Source organism: Maylandia zebra, linkage group LG4, assembly GCF_041146795.1.
Source record: "Maylandia zebra isolate NMK-2024a linkage group LG4, Mzebra_GT3a, whole genome shotgun sequence".
Classification (NCBI taxonomy): domain Eukaryota; kingdom Metazoa; phylum Chordata; class Actinopteri; order Cichliformes; family Cichlidae; genus Maylandia; species Maylandia zebra.
In genome coordinates, this window is record NC_135170.1 from 34,471,969 (window position 1) to 34,493,553 (window position 21,585).

The following is a 21,585-nucleotide window of genomic DNA, read 5'->3' on the forward strand; positions in this document are numbered from 1 at the left end:
TTACCCTGATTGCCAGTGTTGGAGTAAGTGAGGTGAAATGATATCCTGGGTATGTTGTACTTGCTTCGTACTACAGGGCCCCGACTGACCATTAATAACGCTGATCCTGGGCTGATGTCAGCAGCCTGTGCTGCAGCTGATGTGATTTCCTCCAGAAGTGTTAGCTTCTGCCATGCAGACTGCAGCAAATGTCATTTCTCTGTTTTCTCATATTATCTGTCACATTATCAGATTTTCACTGTAATATAATTAGACAGTCATAGTAGAATTTGAAAAAACAAATCACAATGATTATATTATTATGAATCCTAGAGAAAATTAAAAAACAGATAACGGGACTGGTTAAATTAATAACTTTTTTTGAGCAACGAGGTGACGAAATGCATAACTGTACAAACAAATATAATTTGTTTACATATCAATCTCTGTGCATTTTATCACAATATTGATATTTCATTTCTAAATATGAAGACGGGATACGTTACGGGCGGAGACTGCACTGGTGTTCCTCATAATGCCAACACTGTAACCTGTACTCTGCCACTTCGGTTGCTCTGACGACTTGTGTTTAATGTCAGTCTGTTCACGAGCACTCTGTCTTTCTGACATGCAGAAATTTTATACAAAGTAACCGCATGTTCAGCTTGTAATCAGACACAATCAGCTCCAACAGAACAGCCTACAAGAGCCACATCTAGAAGCTAAACACCACAATACGGGAGCCACCAACCAGCATTGTGGGGCTTAGTTGTATTGTTTAGTTGTATTCAATTTAGAAAGACTTCCTTCAATGAAAAAACAAAACAAAACAAACAAACAAAAAAACCTTCGGCATGCTGTGAATTATTTTGTCTGAAAACAGACAATATTGGATCCAAAGATCAAGTTTTTTTTAATGGAAATTGTAATCATCACATTTCAGTTTTTCCTTGAGCCTTCTTGTTCTTATTTCTCTTTCACATGAGGAGAAGTGCTTCCTCATAAAACATCAGAGTGATTGAATAATCTATGTCTATATGCCATCGTCTCTCCTGAGACACTTATTCGATCAACGGCATTATTTTTGTCATTAAAAATTGTTATTCTACTTCCAGTTTCAAAAGCCGCAGGAGCAGTATCCTCCATTCCGCTTTGGTACCGTCCCAAATGGCAGCACAGAGCGCAACATAAGGAGTAACTATCCCGAGATGCATGCCCACATGGTCAAATACAACCAGAAGGGAGTGGAGGATGCCCTTAACAGCCTCAAAACAGGGTAAGTGTCTGCCAGGAATCGTAAAAAGTCTCCTCACAGCAGACGTGTGACTGAAAGAAGAGCCAGACAATTACACGATGTCCATTTGAGTAAAAATCCTTTTCTTTACCCTGCTAGGAAACTGGATGCTTTTATCTATGACGCTGCTGTGTTGAATTACATGGCTGGCAAAGATGAAGGCTGTAAGCTGGTGACAATTGGCAGTGGCAAAGTGTTTGCTACCACTGGTTATGGCATTGCACTCCAGAAGGATTCACGCTGGAAACGACCCATCGACCTGGCCCTGCTCCAGTTCCTGGCTGATGGTAAATTCTTCATTTAATAGATTGCTTTAATATTTGTATTTGCAGTATTCCCATAAAGCTGAATAAGAAAAAATTCTAATGATTGAAAGCAAAACCTATACTGTTGTAATAAAAGGGCCACACAATATTATTACAGTAAAATGTATCTGAATGAGAGAATGAAAGATCATAAAAGCAATAAAGAAACTTTCATGAGATAAGATCAAATGTGATTCATTAGGTCCTTAGGCAAATTATTGCAAAGCCTCGGGCAAAATCCCCATAACCTTTGGCAGAATATGCAGTAGGTAAACATTTGGATAATAAAGCACACTGTCAGACTTATCACTGCTCAGATCAGCAGCAAAGGCACACGATTTAGGCAGGAAGATTTTTATTCTAGAGGGAAGAAGAGGAAGACAACAGCTGTCGTAAACATAAAGATCTCACAGTTTTTGTGGAGGCAGTTTAGGAAGCAAACAAATGACTGAGCCAACACTGTTGGTGTTGCCAAAAAATGTTTTCAGATGATCCGGATGGTGGTTTATGTTTCTTTTGATTTGTAGCTTTATTTTTACTGATATCGCTGCTAACATGTTTGCTAGAGCCAGCGATGTGAAAGCTTTCTTTGCAATAATAGCCATAAGGCTGGGCGATGGTCTCCATCAGTGGATCATCGTATCGTCCCCCTGAGAAATCACAAATAACCAATGGCATCGGTGCAGGACATACAGGGGCTGGGGGTTAAAGTTCACTTGTTAAGGTAGCACTTTCCACCCTCTGTAATGCATACTGTACTGATCGAACAAAACAAGCAGAGCACTACAGCTCCCGGTGACAGAGAAATACACACACCAGAGAGCACTTCCCCTATCCAACATTACGAGAGACGCTGCAGCTGCAGCAGTTGGAGAGAGTCATTTATACAGCACAAAAAAAAAAGCATGATTTAGACACTGTAATTAGTGAGAATAAGTTGAAAGTTATCATTTGATCAGTTGCCTGGATCTTTTTTGTAATTAATTAATTACTTAATTATTTAAGGTCGTTCTGAGTCCTCCAGTGTTTGGGAAAAATCTCACCTGGTTCTCCTCTAGTGTCCGCCATGACCTCTGCATACATACGTAGTATGTAGTAGAGGCTGTTAAGCTCTAATTTAAAAATGAAACCATCCTTGCGTTTTCTCTCATTTTGAGATGCACCAGTGCAGCCATTCCACACATGCACATTTATTCCAAAGGAAGCAGAAATACGTGCAAGGACTTGTGTGTGCATGCATGCGTGCACCAAGACAAGTCCAAGTCGCAGTTGTCAGTAACATGTGGAGAAATCGCATAACATAGCAAGACGGATATGTTGTCTGCATCTGCACAAACCTAAATGACTATAATAAAGGTGATCCTGAAACTGAAAAGAAATGCTACCTTGGTCTTGTTTTCTGCTTAGTTCAATATGAACTTTGCATGAATTAAATTCACAGAGGTGCATTTCCTTCTTGCAGCCAGGTAAATGTTACCCATGCTCCCACCTGGTCTGTGGGGCTGCAGTTTGAGACCCCTTGTTTTAGACAAACAACCGCTGTCTGCCCAGGATTTTTCAATTTGCAAAAACAACAACTTTACTCCGTTTTATCTGGGGTACTGATTATCTGAAAGAATTTCATTATCCCATGTGAATGATGTTCAAAGGAGATTGGAGGGTGTTCTATTACTCCTAAAAATACTGCTAGTGTTATGCAAATAGAGCTTAAGCCTGTATTCTGTGCTCCTCGCTCACAGGTGACACACAAAAGCTGCAGACCGTCTGGCTCACTGGCATCTGCCGTAATGAAAAGAAAGAAGTCATGAGCAGTAAGCTGGACATTGACAATATGGCGGGGGTCTTCTACATGCTGCTTGTTGCCATGGGCCTGAGCCTGCTGGTCTTTGCTTGGGAACATCTCCTCTACTGGAAACTACGACATTCAGTCCACAAATCAGAGCGCTTGGACTTCCTCCTAGCTATCAGCAGAGTAAGTACCCAAGTGGTTTATGTTACTTTCATCAGCCACGTAGCTTTAAGTGCATTCATGTGCTGTCAGTAAAATCTAAAAAACTATCTATTATAATAATAATAATAATAAGTTCCCAACAAGGAAAATTCACCCAAACAGATTCAGTGCTCATGTTTACGCAAACTAACGGCACAAAAATTCACAATTGTAAAAAAATGCTGTATCCTTTGTGAGGTCTCCTTCAAAGTAGAGCATTAAAAGACATCGGAAATCCAGTAGGTGAGTAACACAACCACAATAGTTCAAGGGTAGCAAAAGAAAGACTGTAAAATACAGTGAGCTTAAAGCAACGAAGGGACTTCAGGGATACTGGAATAAAGTGGCAGTCGTGCTGCTGGTGAAACTGAATCTAAATTGCCCCATTTAAAAAAAATAAACTTCATCTGTGTGTCTAGTGTAGTCAAAAATGAGATTAAGTATTCCAAAGAGATATGCAATGTGGATGTAAAATATAGCTGATGGGATAAAAGTGGAAAAACTAATATGGTAAGTGCACGATCAGCAAATCGCTCATTTATATTCCTGAGATGAATCTGTCCAAACAACATTTCAATCACAGCAACACGCACATAAACCATCAAAACAATAACGACTCTCCTTCTGCAGTTACAGCTTTCTGTCATTTTTTTCCACTTTACTAGGTCAGCATGTCAATAAAATCTCTCTTTTTTTTTATCCCACTCAGTTGATGAAATTGCCGGTCATTCTGGTATCTAATGAAGTTTACACATATTAATATTAACTTTCCACCTCTCCGCAGGGCATCTACAGCTGCTTCAATGGGGTAGAGTCCGCTGACCACAACGGGAGCATACAGAGTCCAGACGTCACTTCTAACTATACACAAGCCAATATGCTAAAGATGCTTAAAACAGCCAAGGACATGGTGTCCTCTGCAAGAGTGGAGAACTCTTTGGATAATGCCACCAAAACAATAGAGAACTGGAGCAGGCGGGGGGCCGACAATGTGCGAGCTGCCCTGCCACCCAGAGTTACCACTACAGACATGACTCACGGACGCCTGCCCTACATCTCAAGCATCACAGACAACCATTCTCCGTACCCTCAGAGGGCCATTACACCCACCTTTCCCATTCATTATGGGGATTCTTCATCCCAAACCCTCCTGGATAAGCCCCGGGTGGTAACTCGACCAACCCCACTCCGGTACACGCTGCCCGCCCGCAGCAGTCAGCACATCTTAGAGAGGACTCTGCCCATCTCCAGTCTCAGCAGCCCTCACATCGCCATAAGGGATCCTTCTCCTGCCGGACCGTCAAACCCCCATCCCAGCAGCAGGCTGTATGTGGAGAACCAAGCCCGTCACCCCATCTCTCCTTTTGCCACTTACAGGGACTTCCAGATGCCAGATATCTACATGGAACACAGAGCACCCCTGAGGAGGAAGTTCAGCTACCCCCCTGACTGTGTGAGTCGCAGGAGGAGGTCCCATAGCTATGTGTTTGATGCTGCAGACCCGAGAGTAAGAGGTGATTACGATGGACCTCAAACCTGCCTCGCCGAGCTGAGAGCAAATCACCTCCTAAGTAACCACGCCTCCAATGCAGCTGCCATGCCTTGCACCGCAGGACACTACCCTAGTGGCAGCACCAGCTGCAACTCCTGCATGAAGTCCTACCTGGAACCCGACATGGACGACATACCACTCCTCGGAAAGGACAAGCTGAACCGCCGCGCCTCATTCCTCAAAGCCACATGGGGCAATGACAGGATCCATCAGGTAGATGAAACAAAGCCTTCGACATCCACATCTCCCCCGACCAGAGGAGACATGCCTGACCTGTTTCCACGGGTGGTAGTGGCTAACCCCAAACCCCACAAGCTATATGGCAGTCTGGGGCACAACCTGTCCTGCTACCCTTTGGCTGCTGAGCCAGCCTACTTGGACCCAGCCCACATGGGCTCCTACCCCTACAAGCAAAAGCTCAAGTACTCCGAGTCCACCCGGCTGCCCTCTTACAGGGAAGCCATTCTGCAGAACGCAGCCGCCCTGCGCCGTTCTTCCTCCACAGTGGTGCACAGACACTATTCCACCTACCTGAACTCGTACACAGACTTACCCGTGTACGTGGGGCCACTGGCTCAGGGACCGTCCCAGTTCTACAACAGTTCCAAGGACATGTGCCACTTGTTTCCCTGTACAAGCCACTGCCCAGACAATGCAGCAATGCTGCCTCGTATGAGTGACAGGCAGATGGTTTACCACAACAATATGTTTGGGGCCTACGATGGCACAGGAAACAGGGAAGACCCAGGCTCTGGGCCTAGAGACCGGAGGCAGGTGTTGGTTGCGCGAAGAGTCAACAGTCCCTATGTGCCAAAGCCCTGGGGTAGGGTTTCAAGCCTGGAGTCTGAGGTCTGAACCACCATCCTTAACAGTCCTCCATTAGGCTCTGTGACTGAGCCCCAAGGAATGCCTGGAGGTTCTCCCCTCAGCCTCTGGTTAAAGCAAAAATAAAACTCTACACCAACAGTGTATTTGAGAGCATTGACTCTCAATTATCAGTGCAATAATATCTTGGGCAGTGATATGTAAAAGGAGAAGACACTCAAAAACAAGTTACTGCTGGGACTTTATAAGCCAAACTGAAATACAAATTTTAAAAAAGGCAATGTTGAAAAGTATTTAATACATAAGAATTTAACCCGTTGATTGTTATTTAAACGATTTTTAAATGCTGTGTTGCTATGTGAACGAATACTGGGAGACAATATACTGTAGCCTCTCGATCTGATTACAACTTGTGATTTTCTGCTCTCATTTCCTACAAATTCACTTCAGTTTCCCACCATTTCGATTGAGTGATAAATTATCGATATAATTTTGTGATCAAACCACTGACATGTCTTCCGTAAATTTCTTAGTCCATGACCTTGGGCGCACCGTTGTTCTGAGACTTTCTGCTCCACTGGTCATTAATGTAATTTGACTGAGATTTTAAAAAGGGAAAACCATATAAAGTATCATGTATTTCCATTGTCACACTACCCTTTAATAAAGAACAAGGCCATCAAGGGTCTTTTGGGATCATCCTCTGTCCTCTTCATCTGTGTCCTCTCATATTCAAAGGACATATAAAGAAAGTGGTTCTCTCATTTAAACTTGAGTTGCATTATGCACACAGTCCATCAAATCATACAGAAAGAATAAATACAGTATAGTGGAACCATTTTTCAGTGAAGTAGCCTAGGGTCTGCTATTCCACAGATCACTTATAATCTACAGACATTTAAACAAGACTTGGTCAAATCAAACAAGCGGTTTTTCCTAAATGACCCTGAAGATCAGTACATATGGTAACTAATACAGAAAGACAAGCAAATTATTTCACCTGGGAAAAGAAAAGAGAGGGATGTTTATCCATTTACAACAACAAAATCTGTATTTTTATGTTGTCACTGAAAAGTCTGAATTCCCAAAGGAGCAACAGAGGGTTCAAAGAGTTGCAGAGCTTAAGAAATATCTTTCTGTAAGCCGAATCTCATATTTTCTAATGTTCAGTCAATGTTTTAGTAGATAAAACAACTGATTCACATTCACATATCAGTCAACATTGTTGTTATTATTGTTCAAATGATAAAATCCCTACAAAAAATATTGCTGTACAAGAGGTACAGCCCTGACAACTGCCCAAAGCAGAGTTAACTTCACTTCCATACCTGTCCTGACTTGATCTTAGATGTGTTTAAATATTAACTGCAGGCTCAAAAACCATGGCGTTTTGGTTTCAGCTACAGTAACATGTAAAAAGATGTAAAATGAGAAAGTTGCAAACAACAGAATATCCCTTCACACAGCTCACAGCATCCGTCTGGGTAACAAACCATAAGATCAACACTCATTCACACAACAGTCGTGTGCAAACAGCTCAGTCAGGGTGCTGCTGTTGTATCTGGCTGCCAATCTCTAAACACAGAGAGCTGCCCCTGCAGCCGCAGAGAAAGGCCGCACTCGAAATAAAATGAAAAGCAAAGGCAGTATAAAAATCAGAAGCACTGTAAGTAAGAGGGAAATGAGGCGTTTGAGCTGAGATGGTAAATATTACCACATTTTTAAAAAACGAGAGTAGGAATTTGTCTGCGGAGATGTCAATCCAAATAATCCATTGGTTGATTAGGACAGATCTATGTCTATGCTAACATTTAATGGGTTAATTCACCAATATTTAATCATAAGCTGCACATCTCCACAAACTGTCATGAAATTTGGCCTGGTAGCTTTTCCTGCGAACTGACACAACAAAAAATAACCCGACTGATGGCTCAAATAACCTGTGTTCACACTCCATGTTGTTCACAAAGCACCAACTGCATGTGCCAAGCAAAAAACAAAGGGAAATGACTGCAGCTCAGCCAGCAGAATAAAGTTTACAAAGAGTTAAAACAAACACCGCAGTATGAACGCTCAAAGCTTCAGCCAACAGATACCAGAACAATCAGCCAGGAGCAGATCTGCAGAGAGCAACGAAAACAGCCAGCAGCGTCAGCAGGCGCACTTCAGAACAGCAATTAAACAGAGTCCCGGCAGAAACTCACCTGTTAGCAGAGGCAGTAAACATTTATCGTGCCGAAGGTTCCCATACTCAAAGCAGCAATGAATATTTCTGATATTTACATGCCTAAAGCCAAATTACAGCATGTAACCATCACCGGCTTATCCAGAAGCAAAATAACACAGAAGACAGGCAAACTGTGTCCCATGTTCAATGCTACACATTCTCCATGTGATTCTGCTAAAGAAGTCAGAATGTGTCTTTATTTAACCTCCTAGGACCTGGCGTCCACATATGTGGACATCACATTTTGGGTTATTTAGACCAAAATACTCAATTTTGCTCTACAAGGGCCTGATATCCACTTACGAGGACATTATGCTGCTACTGTTCTATCGAAATTTTAATCAAATATCCTCATAAGTGGTTCTCATTTTTCTCAGAAACAAAAATTAGGCAAAATTTTTTTTAGTAATTCTTTGTTTTTACATTCATCAGGTCCCAATCAGCCCAAATATCAAAGAGAAATTAAAAATACAAGTCGTGGAAGAGTTCGGGTCTTAGGAGGTTAAGATTTGATCTGTGTGTTTGTGTCTATGAGGCATTTGTTTTCATTAAATAACAACTCTGAGAAGTATGGAACTAAGACACAAATGGACATTTACAGTAAACATGATAGCCGGCCTGACCTGGCTGATGTTCATCTGGGTGTCAGCTGTCAGTCTTCTCTTCCACCCTGCACAGACAGGAAGTAAAAGAATTGCAAATAAAGAAAATAAAAATGATGAGAAAAGAAATAAAAAAAATGCCGGGTTGAAAATAAATACATGAGATCTGGTCCATAACACTTCTCCGTCCTCAAGCTCAGAACTTACTATGCATTAGCAGCAGGCATCATGTATAAGAAACAGTAATCCAATAAAAATACTGTAAACAGGTAAAACGGCAGTATTAGAACAAAAGCAAAAAGGTAAAATGAAACAAACAAACAAAACAAAAACAGGAAGCTGGCATCTTGTTTATGTTAACATGTTCTGAACTTCATTAATATTATTTGACTTCATATGTGACTTGAAAGCGGAGAAATTAGAAGCTCTTTAAACTAAGAACAGGCAGTAAAGACTCTCACACTGAGCTGAAATTAAAGTAGTGCAAATACATTATTACTGTATGTATTTATGGACCAGTCTTTCCTTATTTCAGTGACAGATACAACCCCAGCAAATTTCTATTGGATGAACTTCTTTCTTTATTATTTATAGGGTGAGCATATTTTGACTTCCAAAAAAGAGGACACTTGGCCCAATCATGAAGAACTTTAATAATACTGTTTGTTTATAAAAACATTTTTAACATATTTAAACGATGCCTTCTCCGTGTGGTTAATGAATGGCGAAATTCAAATGTCATATAGGCTTTTACAAGTCAACAAGCACAAAACGTTGGCCACCCTATTATTTATTTATTTATTGGAAGAAATCATTTAGCCTGACTGTTAGCTAGCAAGCTCGGCTCTTAGAGCTAATCAATTACGCTAGCCGAGATCACCTGTGCCCGACAGAGTTACACTGACCGCTGGAGGACTACTGTCACGTGAAAATTACAAACAACACAACGTTTAACAGCAGAAATAATCTCATATTTAAAGGATTTATAAGAGTTTAACACAGACGAACGTACCGAAGCAAACAGGAGGAGAAACCGCGGTCCAAGTCTGGAGACACCAGCAGAGGGCGCTGCTCCTACTGATAGAAAACAGTGAAAACTACGTTAAAAATCCAAAATTATTTAATATATTATTAGTAAAAAATAAATAAATAAAATATTTAATAGTTAATAGAATCGGGCTTGAATATATGGCAGTGAATAAACCCATTTAGGGGTCATCTACCTCCATCTCACCCTATCCTATACTCTGTCACGCCCATCATGTCCACTCTCCCTCCTCTGCGCATGTCCAAACCACACCTGTGTATCCCGAGCTGCCTCTCTGCTCCACTTATTTCTCACTCAACACCTCCAGCTCAGCCTCCTGGCTTTTTTCAGTTTAAACCATGCACCATCACAGGTCTCACTACCATCTAATAAACCTTCCCTTTCACTCTCGCTGCTTTGCTTCTGTCACAAATCACCCTGACTCTCATCTCCACCCACTCCACCCCGTCTGCATGCTCTTCTTCACCTCCCTTGTGCGCTGGCGTGTTTGTGGATGGTTGACCACAGGTATTTAAACTCATCCACCTTCACCACTTGCCCTCCTTGCATGTTCACCTTTCCACCTGTCTTCCTCTCATTCACACACGTATTCTGTCTCACTTCGACTGACTTTCATTCCTCTTCTCTCCAGTGCATACCTCCACCTATCCAGGCTCCCCTCCACCTGCTCCCTACTCTTGCTACAGAACACAGTGTTGTCTGTGAACAGCATAGTCAATTTAGACTCCTGCCTGAGTAAAAAGTATTAATTTAAAAGTGGAATCAAGTAGCTAAATTAACCTTTGCTCTATAAGTCTGAACAATAAAGTATTTTATAATTTTCTTCTTGTTTTGCTTTTATTCATTTTGTAGTAACAAGCATACAAGAGATACAGAGAACACAAAAAATTGTTTTACTGCTTTCTCCTATGTCTTGTAACAATTTTATTTGACTATAAGGTTTAAGCATATTCTTGATATTTTTTCTTCTTTCTCCTTTTATGTCACAACTTGTTGAAAACAGATCTATAAAAGCAGAGCACCCAATAAAATGAGATTGTTACTGAGGTATATTATACAGCTGGTATAATATAAAAGCATAAAATTATTTTAATGAATAATGAGTCCAGTCATCTGTTCATAGAAAGCCAGTTAGACACAAATATATTCATCCATGGGAATATTACCAATGGAGTGAAGTGAACACAAAGGGAAAGGGGGGGTCGGACCTCTTATATTGAAAAAAGAAATTGTTCTAAATGTAGTTTCTGATTTGTCAGACACACATATGTGAATTATTGGTTTAAAAAGTGTTAGTCAAAATCAAACACTGAGTAATGCAAATCTGAGTTTTACTACATGTGACACAGAGCAAAATGCACAAATAAATGTTTCTGGAATGTCTCTATTTCCTTTTGATGGAGGAACTGGACATCAGCTGTGTATTAAATTTCATTTTTCTGCTTATGCTTCGCTTTGAAAAAGCATTAGTTTGAAAAATCACCTTATTTCGCACCAGCTGACAGCATCACATATATCCTGTATCAGCTTATTTCAGCTTTAATTGAAGCGATGTTTACACTGAGTGTTCACAGCCAAGAGTCCTATGTTTTTCAGGATGTATCATCCATCAAATGGACATATCAGAGATATACTGTGCATCAGTTACTGCAAATCTTTCCAACTTTTCACAAGAATTTGAAATAAAGTTGGATGGGCCAGGGCACTGTCTGTCTGCGGGGAGAGCTGCCGCACTGTGTGGGGCATTAAAACAAAATTTTCCAAATCTGCAGGAAAATACTCCAAAAAAGAAGTTTGATTTGCTGGCAAACACACTTTAAAAGCCTTCAGACAAACTTTATTTCAGTGTTTACACCAATTGCTGCGCGGGGCTGAAAGCCACACTCAGTTCTTAATCCTATCCAAACACAAGCTTTATCACAAAGCCAAACATAAAAGCCTAACACTACACTATGTCCCACTGAGTGTCTTTCTGATACTGTTTGAAATATTACAGCTCACAGTGCTTGATTTAACATATGTGCCACGTCAGCACATTGTAAAGGCGTCCGCTGGCCCTAATCGCTCTGATTTACTCAAACGTAGAAAGAAAGAGTCAAAGCCATGAGTGCAGTCTGTGGCCCATATTGATGCAAAATTCATATCTCTGCGTCTCATGCCTCGGGCTCTCGTGTGTTTTCATCTTGGCTCCAAGACAAACAGCGATATAATGGTGCAGCGATGAGGCGTTTATGTATTCTGCACCGCTCTCTGAGACCTGCGGAATTGATGTGAGGGCTGGCTGATTGCAGTGCAGTTGATAAATGATTCTACACATGCACGTAAAATATGACCAGCAATTCGCTTTGTCCAGAATATCCACTCACGTGCGCTGTAGCAGTCCTGACCCGCGAGCCACTGAAGATGGTGAAAACTATTTTAAAACAGCAACGCTGTTTTCAGAGTTACCACACTGGAAGATAACACTATCATCATCACTGATTACTCACATTAGCAGTCAAGTGTGAAACATTTACACAAGTGACAAGAATACATTATATTAATAAATACAATCATATAGTTAACATGACAAAAACAGTTTCACTGCAAGCTTGTCAAATGAAAAAGACTTGAAATGAGTTATGCTAAAAAAAACAAACACTAAACAACAAAAACCTGTGTTTGAACTAAATATCTGTGCTGAAACAAAGACTCAGGTGTTCAGGCCACAAAATAATCATCCACATACATTATTCATGGACTTTGACATAATTCAGCACAGTGTGTGCCGTGTTCCACTTCAACTGTCCAATGTGTGACCCTTATCAGTATGGCCCTCTGCTGCCCATACTCCACAGTCCAGAGAATGTATGTTAGATTCATTTATGTTGGATTAACGAGTAATTCTAAATTGACAGTAGGGGTGGGGGAAAAAAATCGATACTGTGTAGTATCTGATATTTTGTTTGCTAATAATGTATCGATACAGGGACAGCAGAAATCGATATTTTGTTACAAAAAAGGACTTCAGAGCATGTTGATCCTTTTTCTGAGCAAGAATCCTGACATTCCTTCACTGTCCAAATGTGTTTAACTTTTTTATGGCAGCAATAAACATGACAGTTTACTTATTTTAATTTAAGACATGTTTTATTTTAATTAAGTTTAAAACTTTTTTATTTAATGTAAAATTATATTTTGTTTTAATTTACTTTCAAATTCTTCAGTTGCTGAAGGGGCTGCATAGTTTTCATAAATTGCATAGTTCAGAATAGCTATAATTGTACCAGATGGTTGCATTCAGTTAAGTTGGACTAGACTGTAATACAAACCGTTCAGTTTGTCAACAATAAAACTGAAATGAGAGAAAGACTGAGTGTGAGACTTTGATATTAGATAAAATGAATATTGATAAAGTTTACCTTTATGTACAAAATCTGAATATCGCAAAATATTTTTAAATTTTGCAATAATATCGTATCATGAGTTAAATATTGTGATAATATCGTATCGTGGGATGTATGGTGATTCCCACCTCTAATTGACAGTAGGTCTAAATTTGCAGTAGCCCTGCAAAAGACTGGCATCACACCTGTGGTCTACCCTGCCATTCATTCTGCGACAGCGGCAATGGGCTCGAGTCCTTCGTTTACAAAGGTGGTACACATCACACATGGATTTCAGGACCAAAGGTGTCATGATCTGAGTGTCTGGTGTTTTTCGGTATGGGTCCTGTGGTTTCCTGTGTTCGCCCAGCAGAGGGGCTTTTAAGGCCAGCTCAGTCCTCCAGTCTTGACAGTCTATCAGCTACCTCACAGTGGTAACTACGCCTCTCGTGTCTCTTGCCTCGTACTTACCCTTGTCTCTTTGTGTCCCCAGTTCTCTCGCCTCTGATTAGGCTCACCTGCAGTGCAATCTCCTGGCCACTATTGATAAAATTCACCAAGCCTGCTTACAAACTCATTCCTGGAGAAGGCAACCACTCACCTGCCGGCCCTCCTTCCCAACATCACTCCTGGATTTCCTTTCAAACACCCCGCCATTCAGGCAGACGCTCACTCCGCCACCCTCCCTGAAGCCTCTCGCACATTTTCCAGAGGATGAATCCCTGTCCCAAAGGTGAGATCAGACCTCTCATCGAGTGAAACCGCTAAATGTCAACTGCTTCTCCACAGAATCCAATAAAGTCGCCGTTCTCTGATAATCTTCCAGCAGCTTCTAAATCAGGTGCATTTCAGCTCAAAGACAGCAAGCCGATTACGCGCACTGATTAATTCACAGCCTTTAATTGTGCATAATTAGAGAAGAATTAAAGAGAATTAATTTGTGTGCTCTGGGCCTGTTTATCCTCTGAAAATCTTTGAGCAGAAAATTCTGTTTATTCGTGGTTCCTAGAGTTCCCTGCAGAGTGCACCAGGCTTTCTGAATTTTCAGTGAGTAATCAGTCTGCAGAGCCACAGAAATCATTCACAGTAATGAAAACTAGTGTTCACAGTACAGAAATAAAAGAAATGGGATTTTAAGGAGGTAACAGTTAGATCAATTACACGTAGAAACGACAATCTTTGAGAGCAATCGATCTGTGGCTCTGGAGCAGAAGAGAACTGTGTCAGAACTTCACCTGACAGACAGGCAGCCTCGTGTTGTGTGATTAGGACGTGGAGTATAGTAATAAGCTGCAGGATCCCCTGATTTCTATTCCTCATTTTCAGCAGATATCCCCATAATGTTTCCTGCGTATCCAAAGAAAAGCTTTGATTATATTTTAAAGTGGTTTCTGGGTTAAACGCTCTGCATAGCTGCGTCTCAGCATGCCGTGCTCACTAATGGGAGCTGTTCGCTGATATCACTGACTGATGAGTGCTTTTCACTGTGGCTCAGTATCATATAGAAACATGACTTCTGATTGGACAAAGACAGATTAATGCCATAAGCACTTAATAAGTGTGAGAATCGAGTCTCGGCTGAATAAACTCATTCGGTGGAACTTTAATGTAAATCTCTACAGGCACGTATTTGAACTGGCCAGCATTCATTCAGCTGAGCCGGTAATTACTGAGTAATTCTGTGATCTGTGCTTTAATTGGTGACAAATTCATTGCCTCTCACTCCCATTTAAAATGTATGAACTCATAGAAGGTGGGTGTACAAGGATGAGCCATGCAAGACCATTTATTTCCCAATTTTTATCACATAAATACTGGACAAGATTACATCTAGTGTCAGGGGATTGTTTATGAATACGATTTCACTCTTGATTCCCTCTGCATATTGGAAATATTGAAATTAGACAGTCACAGGTACATCTGAGCTGCTGATGTGCATCCACAGTGAGAGAAAAGTTGACTAAAGGCCTCAGGCACTGTGCTGATGTCCTATCACAGAGCAATTAATTTCACACTGTGACTCCATTTGGTTATTTGCATGAAGGATGAACCAAATAAAGGTGCAAAATTATAATTTTTTTCATTTAAACCATTGAACAAATGCATGTAATGCAGACTCCGACGGCATGACAGGCAAAGACATCTATGTATTGAAATAATAAATGTATCTTAGGTTTGCATGCTAACCAGCTAGCTCTGTCCTCTTTTATAGATATAATGAGTCACTGAAGCGTCCCGTCTGCCTGCAATCCAACAGAGGGAAAGGATCGCTCTGAGAATAGTCTACACTCTTGATCAAAGTCTTTCCAGAAGCAAGTCCACTTGGCTGCTATATCAGCAACACCTCAAAGCAGTTAAGGCCAAACCTCATTAACCCAAACAGTCTAGCCTAGCAGATAGGCTTCGCTGTAATTTTAATGGTCGCCAGACAGAAAAATTAGAGGATTAAAAACAACAACAATAAAGTTTTAGAGCTTTTAGAAAAATGACCTATTATAAGGTTTAAAACGAAGAAAAATATGTTTCCTTTGTGGCCCAGAGGCCAATCACAATCTCTGCTCATCCCACCACAGCACTGAATAAGTGCCAGGCCAGCCGACCTCGTGGACACTTTAAACCAGAAACAAGCGGATATGTTGAAGCTGTGCTGGACCTCGGCTTCACCCATGTTAGTGAAACATCGCACTCATTGGGAAGCTGTTGGTGGCAGAGCCGGGACGATCTAGCATTCTGTTTTAGGCTCTTTGAGTTCTACGTCCCGTCATGTCTCTTATGATGACAGAAAGAATGAAAAGCAGAAGCTAACGATCACTCGAGAACAGGATTAACACGAGTCTCTAGCGTGGACTTTCTGTTGCTCCGTTTCCTTGTAGGTCAGTTACGTTCGCCCTTCATCTCGTGAAGCACGGTGTCTTTTGGCAGTGGAGCGTGTGACTGAGCTGAAGCTCTCAATGAGACGGGTTTCAACCCAAACCACAATAGTTTCTGAATTCTAACCAAAAATCAAAATAGTTTAGTTGGTTAAATGTAAAAGTATGAAAAAGCAGTGAAAATCAAATAAAGCAGCAACTGAAAAAAAAATGCAGATTCAATCACAACAGACAAAGGGCCAAACAAGGTCTTGGCTGATAATCCTGAGACTAATGCCGCCAGTACCGATCCGGTCAGGCACAGCGGCGGTCAGGAGGCACGACGGAGGAGCAGACAGCAGGAGGAGCAACCTGAGGTGCTATCCCTCAGCTTGAATTAGCACAAAGAACAAACAAGGATTTGTCACAATGAAAGAGAGGAGGAAGTAACGAAGGCCATAATGGTTGAAACTTATTGAGAGATCAGATCAGATCTGATGGTGCGCAATGACCAAATGAGTTCTGCTGGGACACAAACGGCACTTTAACAAGCTCACGAGACACCAGAGCCGAGAAGACGGCAAAGAAAAAGTCACTTTTTAGTTTCTAGTTTTGCATCCGTAAAGGAAAAGAGTCCACAACAAGGTAGAGAATGTCGGTCACACTGTTTCGGTTCTGCTTTGCTTGTTTCTACTGCATCTACTTTACCCTTCACGGTTTTCCTCCCAGACCCTTCTGATCAACCCACAGACAATGTGTTAGTGATGTGTTTAATCAAACCACCTGGATGTGTAAGAGCTGGAAGATGGCCAGGCTTCTCACACACACACACACACACACACACACACACACACACACACACACACACACACACACACACACACACACACACACACACCATCCAGGCCCTTCTCATTAGCTTAGCCGTGATGTGTGGACCCGAGCTGACCAGCTGAGCCAGTTTCTGCAGAGACCTCAGGCCTGCTGTTTGTTTGATGAATCCTTGAACTCCCCTTCCACTGCAGGCATGACAGCTCTGTGGATGGAAACACAAAGCCACAGAGCATGGGGGGGTGGACAAAATAACAGAAACGGTACATAAAAAAAAGATATGAGCTTTTATCTAACCACATCACACCTCCCAAGGTATCAATGCGGGGAAGTCAGATGTGTCACCTTTAAAAGATGCCTGGTAATCATCACCTTTTAATATGAAAGTATTCAAAGAGAAATGATGCAACTGAGCTCCAAGGTGCAAACAGTCGGTGCTGCACTGCAGGTGTATCAGTCAAACACAGGATGACTTAACTGTGGAAACAAACTCCCTCGTGCATGGGTCATGAAAGACTAATACTAATAAAGCTTAGGTAAGAAATATGAATTTGTAAAAATCCAAAAATGTTAATAAAGATTAGAATGAGAGCAAACGCTGCAAAAAGTCTGCAAAGCTCAGGAAAGTGAAGTCCCTGCGGGAGTGTCTGAAACCTGCTTTCTCTGTAACAGGATCTCATAGATAACGGCCCCCAGCTGCCCGGCTGTCAGTAAACACCTTACTGATTAGTTCATGAGTTCAAATTTAATTTAATAGAACATGATGATTGTGTTTTAAATTGAGGTCTTTATTACAATAAAAAGGATAAGATGATGGGTGTTTTAAGGTGAGCATGCTCCACACTGTTTCTATACTCCGTCATCACAAGATCGTGACAGTGAAAACATTCACAGCTTCACAACAGTCTTAAGATATGTTCTGATCTCAATAAATATGTTTATACTGCACGCTGAAATCACGCAAACCATATTAACCCTCTGAGGTCTAATTCACCATCGAAATGACCCAAACCCTGACCCTAACATTAACTCTGACAATCTGTGATTTTGACAAACAGAGAACAAAGGAAATAATAATTCCAGCATGAGAAAATTTCCTTTTTTGGTTTTTAAAGGCAGTTTTGGTCACGTCTCCAAGATACACGCTCGGGGTCGGGTTCGGTTTTTCCCCTATGATGACTTGGTGGTTAATTTCACATTACCATATTTATTACTTTTCTTAATTACCTTACTGATGGATTACGTGACACGTGACTGACAGACTTTGACAGCCATCAGGAAGGAGCTGTGATAATGGAGTGGAGTCACTTCATCAGGATACACTCCATAAACATTATTAACTGTGTGCTTCCCAGGGGACGAAGCCAGGGTGAGCTGCTGACATGAGGTCAGAGTGTGCAGTAAATCAGGCTAATGGACGCACAAAATATGCAACGGTGCAGAAAGGTATGGATCAAAGGAATGGCGTTCGCTCACTGATCAGTATTTCAGAGCTTTTTATTCAACATTAGGATCATCACAGGGCAAAAATACAACTGTTTTTGTCTCTTATAGTACACAAAGTGCTCTCTATGTTCATATGCATTCTTATTATTAAACCTGCAGGCGTCAGAAATCTAAATAAAAACTGCCAGAATCTGTAAATAGAGCCGTCGTCTGCAGCTCTCCCCTCAGAGAAAACATGAGCATATGCACCAACACAGCTCTTTTATTGGTTTCACATGGGATTCAAACCCCACCCTGCAGGTGAAAAAGCCCTCAAACGGCCATCATCAGGTTCATTTTCGTAAGTCTTAAAGAACAGAGCCCAAAGGAGGCGTGGGAGACTAGTTAGCTCTGTCTGTAACGGTTCACAGAAATCAAATGCATGGCAGCAAACTTCATAGTCCAAAATCTTAACCTTAACTGGCACGTTTGGAGTCATGTACAGGTTTCCACTCATCTCAGCGAACAGCATTAACAAGCTCCAGGCAAAGGGCAAAGTTTAAAGAACAATCAAAAAGGTCAAACGGGAGGAGAGTTGATAGAGACATGTGGAGAGTAAGAAAACAGCTGAACTGGAATCAAAAGAAATCAGGAGGCATACAGTGTAGGAACTGCAAGGGAAAAAAACAAAGCAATCCAGCAAAAGCACAAAGAGAAGCGGGGGAGTGTAAATGCTGGGGTGAGGGGTTGTCTTATTGCTAGTGGTGTTGCAGAAAACCAGAGGGAACAAACAGGGGAAGTAAAGGAATGAATGAGAAGCTGGGATTGCAAAATGAAACAGGAGGTGGAAGAACAGAAACCCAAAATACATACAAGTATATTTACAATTGACTGAAATGTCACTATGAATGTGTTTTTGTTGTTCTATCTGACTGAAAGTAGTCGTATGATGCTCCACCTGCAATCTGTAAACGAACATTAACAATGGAGTGCACTTTTACCTTAACATGAGTGAAACATGACGAATTATTCAAGCATTTGTCAAAACAAAACAGTTTTGAATGATGTCCTCATGTCATTTACTAATGTGGTCATGCCACAATCAACTAACTCTGTTTCTGTCTGCAGAGGATGGATCCGTAAGCCCGTCAGGGACGCGCTATTACCAGCCTCTGGTTGTTTGGCCTGCGGGCGTCAGTCTGCCTGGGTCTTTTATTTGTGGCAGATGCCTTGGCATCTGTACCCAGGCCAGGAGCACTGGAGCAGATTGGTGGCCGTGATGGTGCCTGTTTTTCATCATTCGTTAGCCAAGGCCTGCAGATAAGCCATCGTCCCACAGGGGCCTTCCTCTGAAGCGTACTCTCAGGAAAAGATGGTGGGCCACATGTGAGGGTCTGTGGTGCCAAGACAGCAGGCGAATGAGATGATGGACACAGAAACATTGTCACTCTCAGACAGTGCTGGTATGCATGCTGAGATTAGATTATGTAATCTGTTCGATGGGGCTCTTATCTCGTGTGGAATAGTTTTTCTTCATCAACATCCAGTTATAAATGAAGCGTATGACCGTGTTCCATAAGGAAGCTGCGCCCCTGTTTTATCTCTGCTCAGTTCTCTTTGTCACTCTGGTTTTCTGGTGCCGTCAGAATCACCTCAATAATAGTTTCCTCATCACTGTTTTTGTCCAACGATCTATCTGCCTGCTTTCTGCGAGCCAAGCACTCCCTGACTTTGTCTTTTATTTCATTGTAATTCTGACGCTTTGCCTTTCAGGCCTGCACTCTTTCAGGCTGTGTGAGGATCTCATCTGAAGCCTGCATCCGTCTCCTTCACCACCATCACCACACCACGGCGACTCTGAGATGACTGTCACTGTCGCCTACCTCCACCTGCTGCTCTGCTCTGTGATTTCATGCTCAGGCATAAAAATCTACTCCAACGTTCTCCTTATTACTACTCAGTGGTTTTGGAGGCACTGAATTGTGCGATACTCAGAACAGCAGATCAAAAGAGTCCTTGTGTGTTTGCATGTATGCTCAATCAAAATGTTATGTATGTAATGTAACAAAAAAATAATTTCCCCCAGGGATCAATAAAGCATTCTGATGCTGATTTTATTTTATGAATATAGTAGTGAATATATAACAAGCTTGAGCTGAGCTGTGTTTAACTGCCGACTAAGCTAATGAGACGGAGGTAATAATGCTGCTCTCTGGAGCTGTAGCACCAGAATGTAAATTTCAAGGGGTAAACATTTTTCTTTTGGCAATACTACTAATGTTTGTTGGGAGTGTCATGAAGACACTCAAAAATACATTTCCTCTGGTTGGAAACTATTTTGTGCAATTTTCTTGCATTTAGTTCAACATTTACAGTTTTGAGAGACAGTGTTGGTCAAGTTACTTGAAAAAAGTAATCAGTAACTAATTACTGATTACTTCCCCAAAAAGTAATCCCGTTACTTTACTGATTACTTATTTTCAAAAGTAATTAATTACTTAGTTACTTAGTTACTTTTTAAAAACACGATTTACAACCTGAATAGGTGATAAAGCGATAGATCTTTCAGCCCAATTCTACTTTTTCTGCATAATCCATCATACAAAATGCAATCAAATGGAAAAGTCTCTTTTTTTTAACTTGTTTTATTAGTTTTAATCTTTTAACTTTATGCATCAAGCAAACATTTAATTATATGCAACATTCTCTGACTGGAAGAAATTAGTTTAACATTTAAACCTATTTTCTGCACATTCCAGCACATAAAATAAAATATTTTGTGTGTTTACACTCAGTCTTTCAAATAGATGTAACGCGTTACTGCTAACACGTTACTTGTAACACGTTACTGCCCATCTCTGTTGAGAGATATCTCTGAAATCCCTGTGACTAGAAAAATGTGTAAAAAAACCCCCCCCCAAAACAAAACAAAAATGATGTTCAGTTTCTTTGCAGTTTGTTGCACTTTATGTAGTTACTATGAACTGAATGCATTCATATTATTAAAATTTGGGATATAATGGTTGTATTAATGTATAGCAACTAGAAATGCTCTAAAAATGTCACTACAGCAGGTAAAAATGTAAAGATAAGATCTAGAGGACTTGGTTCTACAAATGGGAAAAAAAGGAAGTGAAATGGCTCTCCTCTGGATTCAACCATCTTTTATATACAGTCTATAGCAGCCAACCATACTGAAAGCTTTGCTGACCTTACACTTCGTTTTCTTACTGTGTGACCGCTACTGTTAAAACCTGAAAATCTCCCAAAGCCATAAGTCAACACAAGTTATT

General features: G+C 41.1%; 2 protein-coding genes across 12 annotated transcripts in view; one reads left to right on the forward strand and one right to left on the reverse strand.

Annotated features, from left to right (window-relative positions):
• The window catches only part of grin2ca (glutamate receptor, ionotropic, N-methyl D-aspartate 2Ca), a 79,289-nt gene extending 68,292 nt beyond the window's left edge, over positions 1 to 10,997 (forward strand). For both annotated transcript variants that reach the window (XM_004556391.3, XM_076883446.1), the window contains exons 10-13: positions 1,095 to 1,255; positions 1,373 to 1,560; positions 3,318 to 3,550; positions 4,353 to 10,997. In XM_004556391.3, the coding sequence (XP_004556448.3) occupies positions 1,095 to 1,255; positions 1,373 to 1,560; positions 3,318 to 3,550; positions 4,353 to 5,975 (2,205 nt within the window). In that variant the 3' untranslated portion in view covers positions 5,976 to 10,997. The remainder of the gene's footprint in view (positions 1 to 1,094; positions 1,256 to 1,372; positions 1,561 to 3,317; positions 3,551 to 4,352) is intronic.
• Positions 1 to 21,585, reverse strand: part of LOC143418413 (uncharacterized) — a 145,254-nt gene that overhangs the window by 105,153 nt on the left and 18,516 nt on the right. For 5 of the 10 annotated variants that reach the window (XR_013098425.1, XR_013098423.1, XR_013098427.1 and 2 more), the window contains one exon: positions 18,302 to 19,686. Coding sequence is in view for 2 of the 10 variants with exons in the window: in XM_076883453.1 (XP_076739568.1) it covers positions 8,796 to 8,842; positions 9,787 to 9,851; positions 10,009 to 10,061 (165 nt within the window). In the remaining 8 variants the exon portion in view is untranslated. Of the gene's footprint in view, positions 1 to 8,795; positions 8,843 to 9,786; positions 9,852 to 9,997; positions 10,088 to 18,301; positions 19,687 to 21,585 lie in introns of those variants that run through there. The other 5 variants (XR_013098421.1, XR_013098422.1, XM_076883453.1 and 2 more) reach the window with 3 other exon arrangements.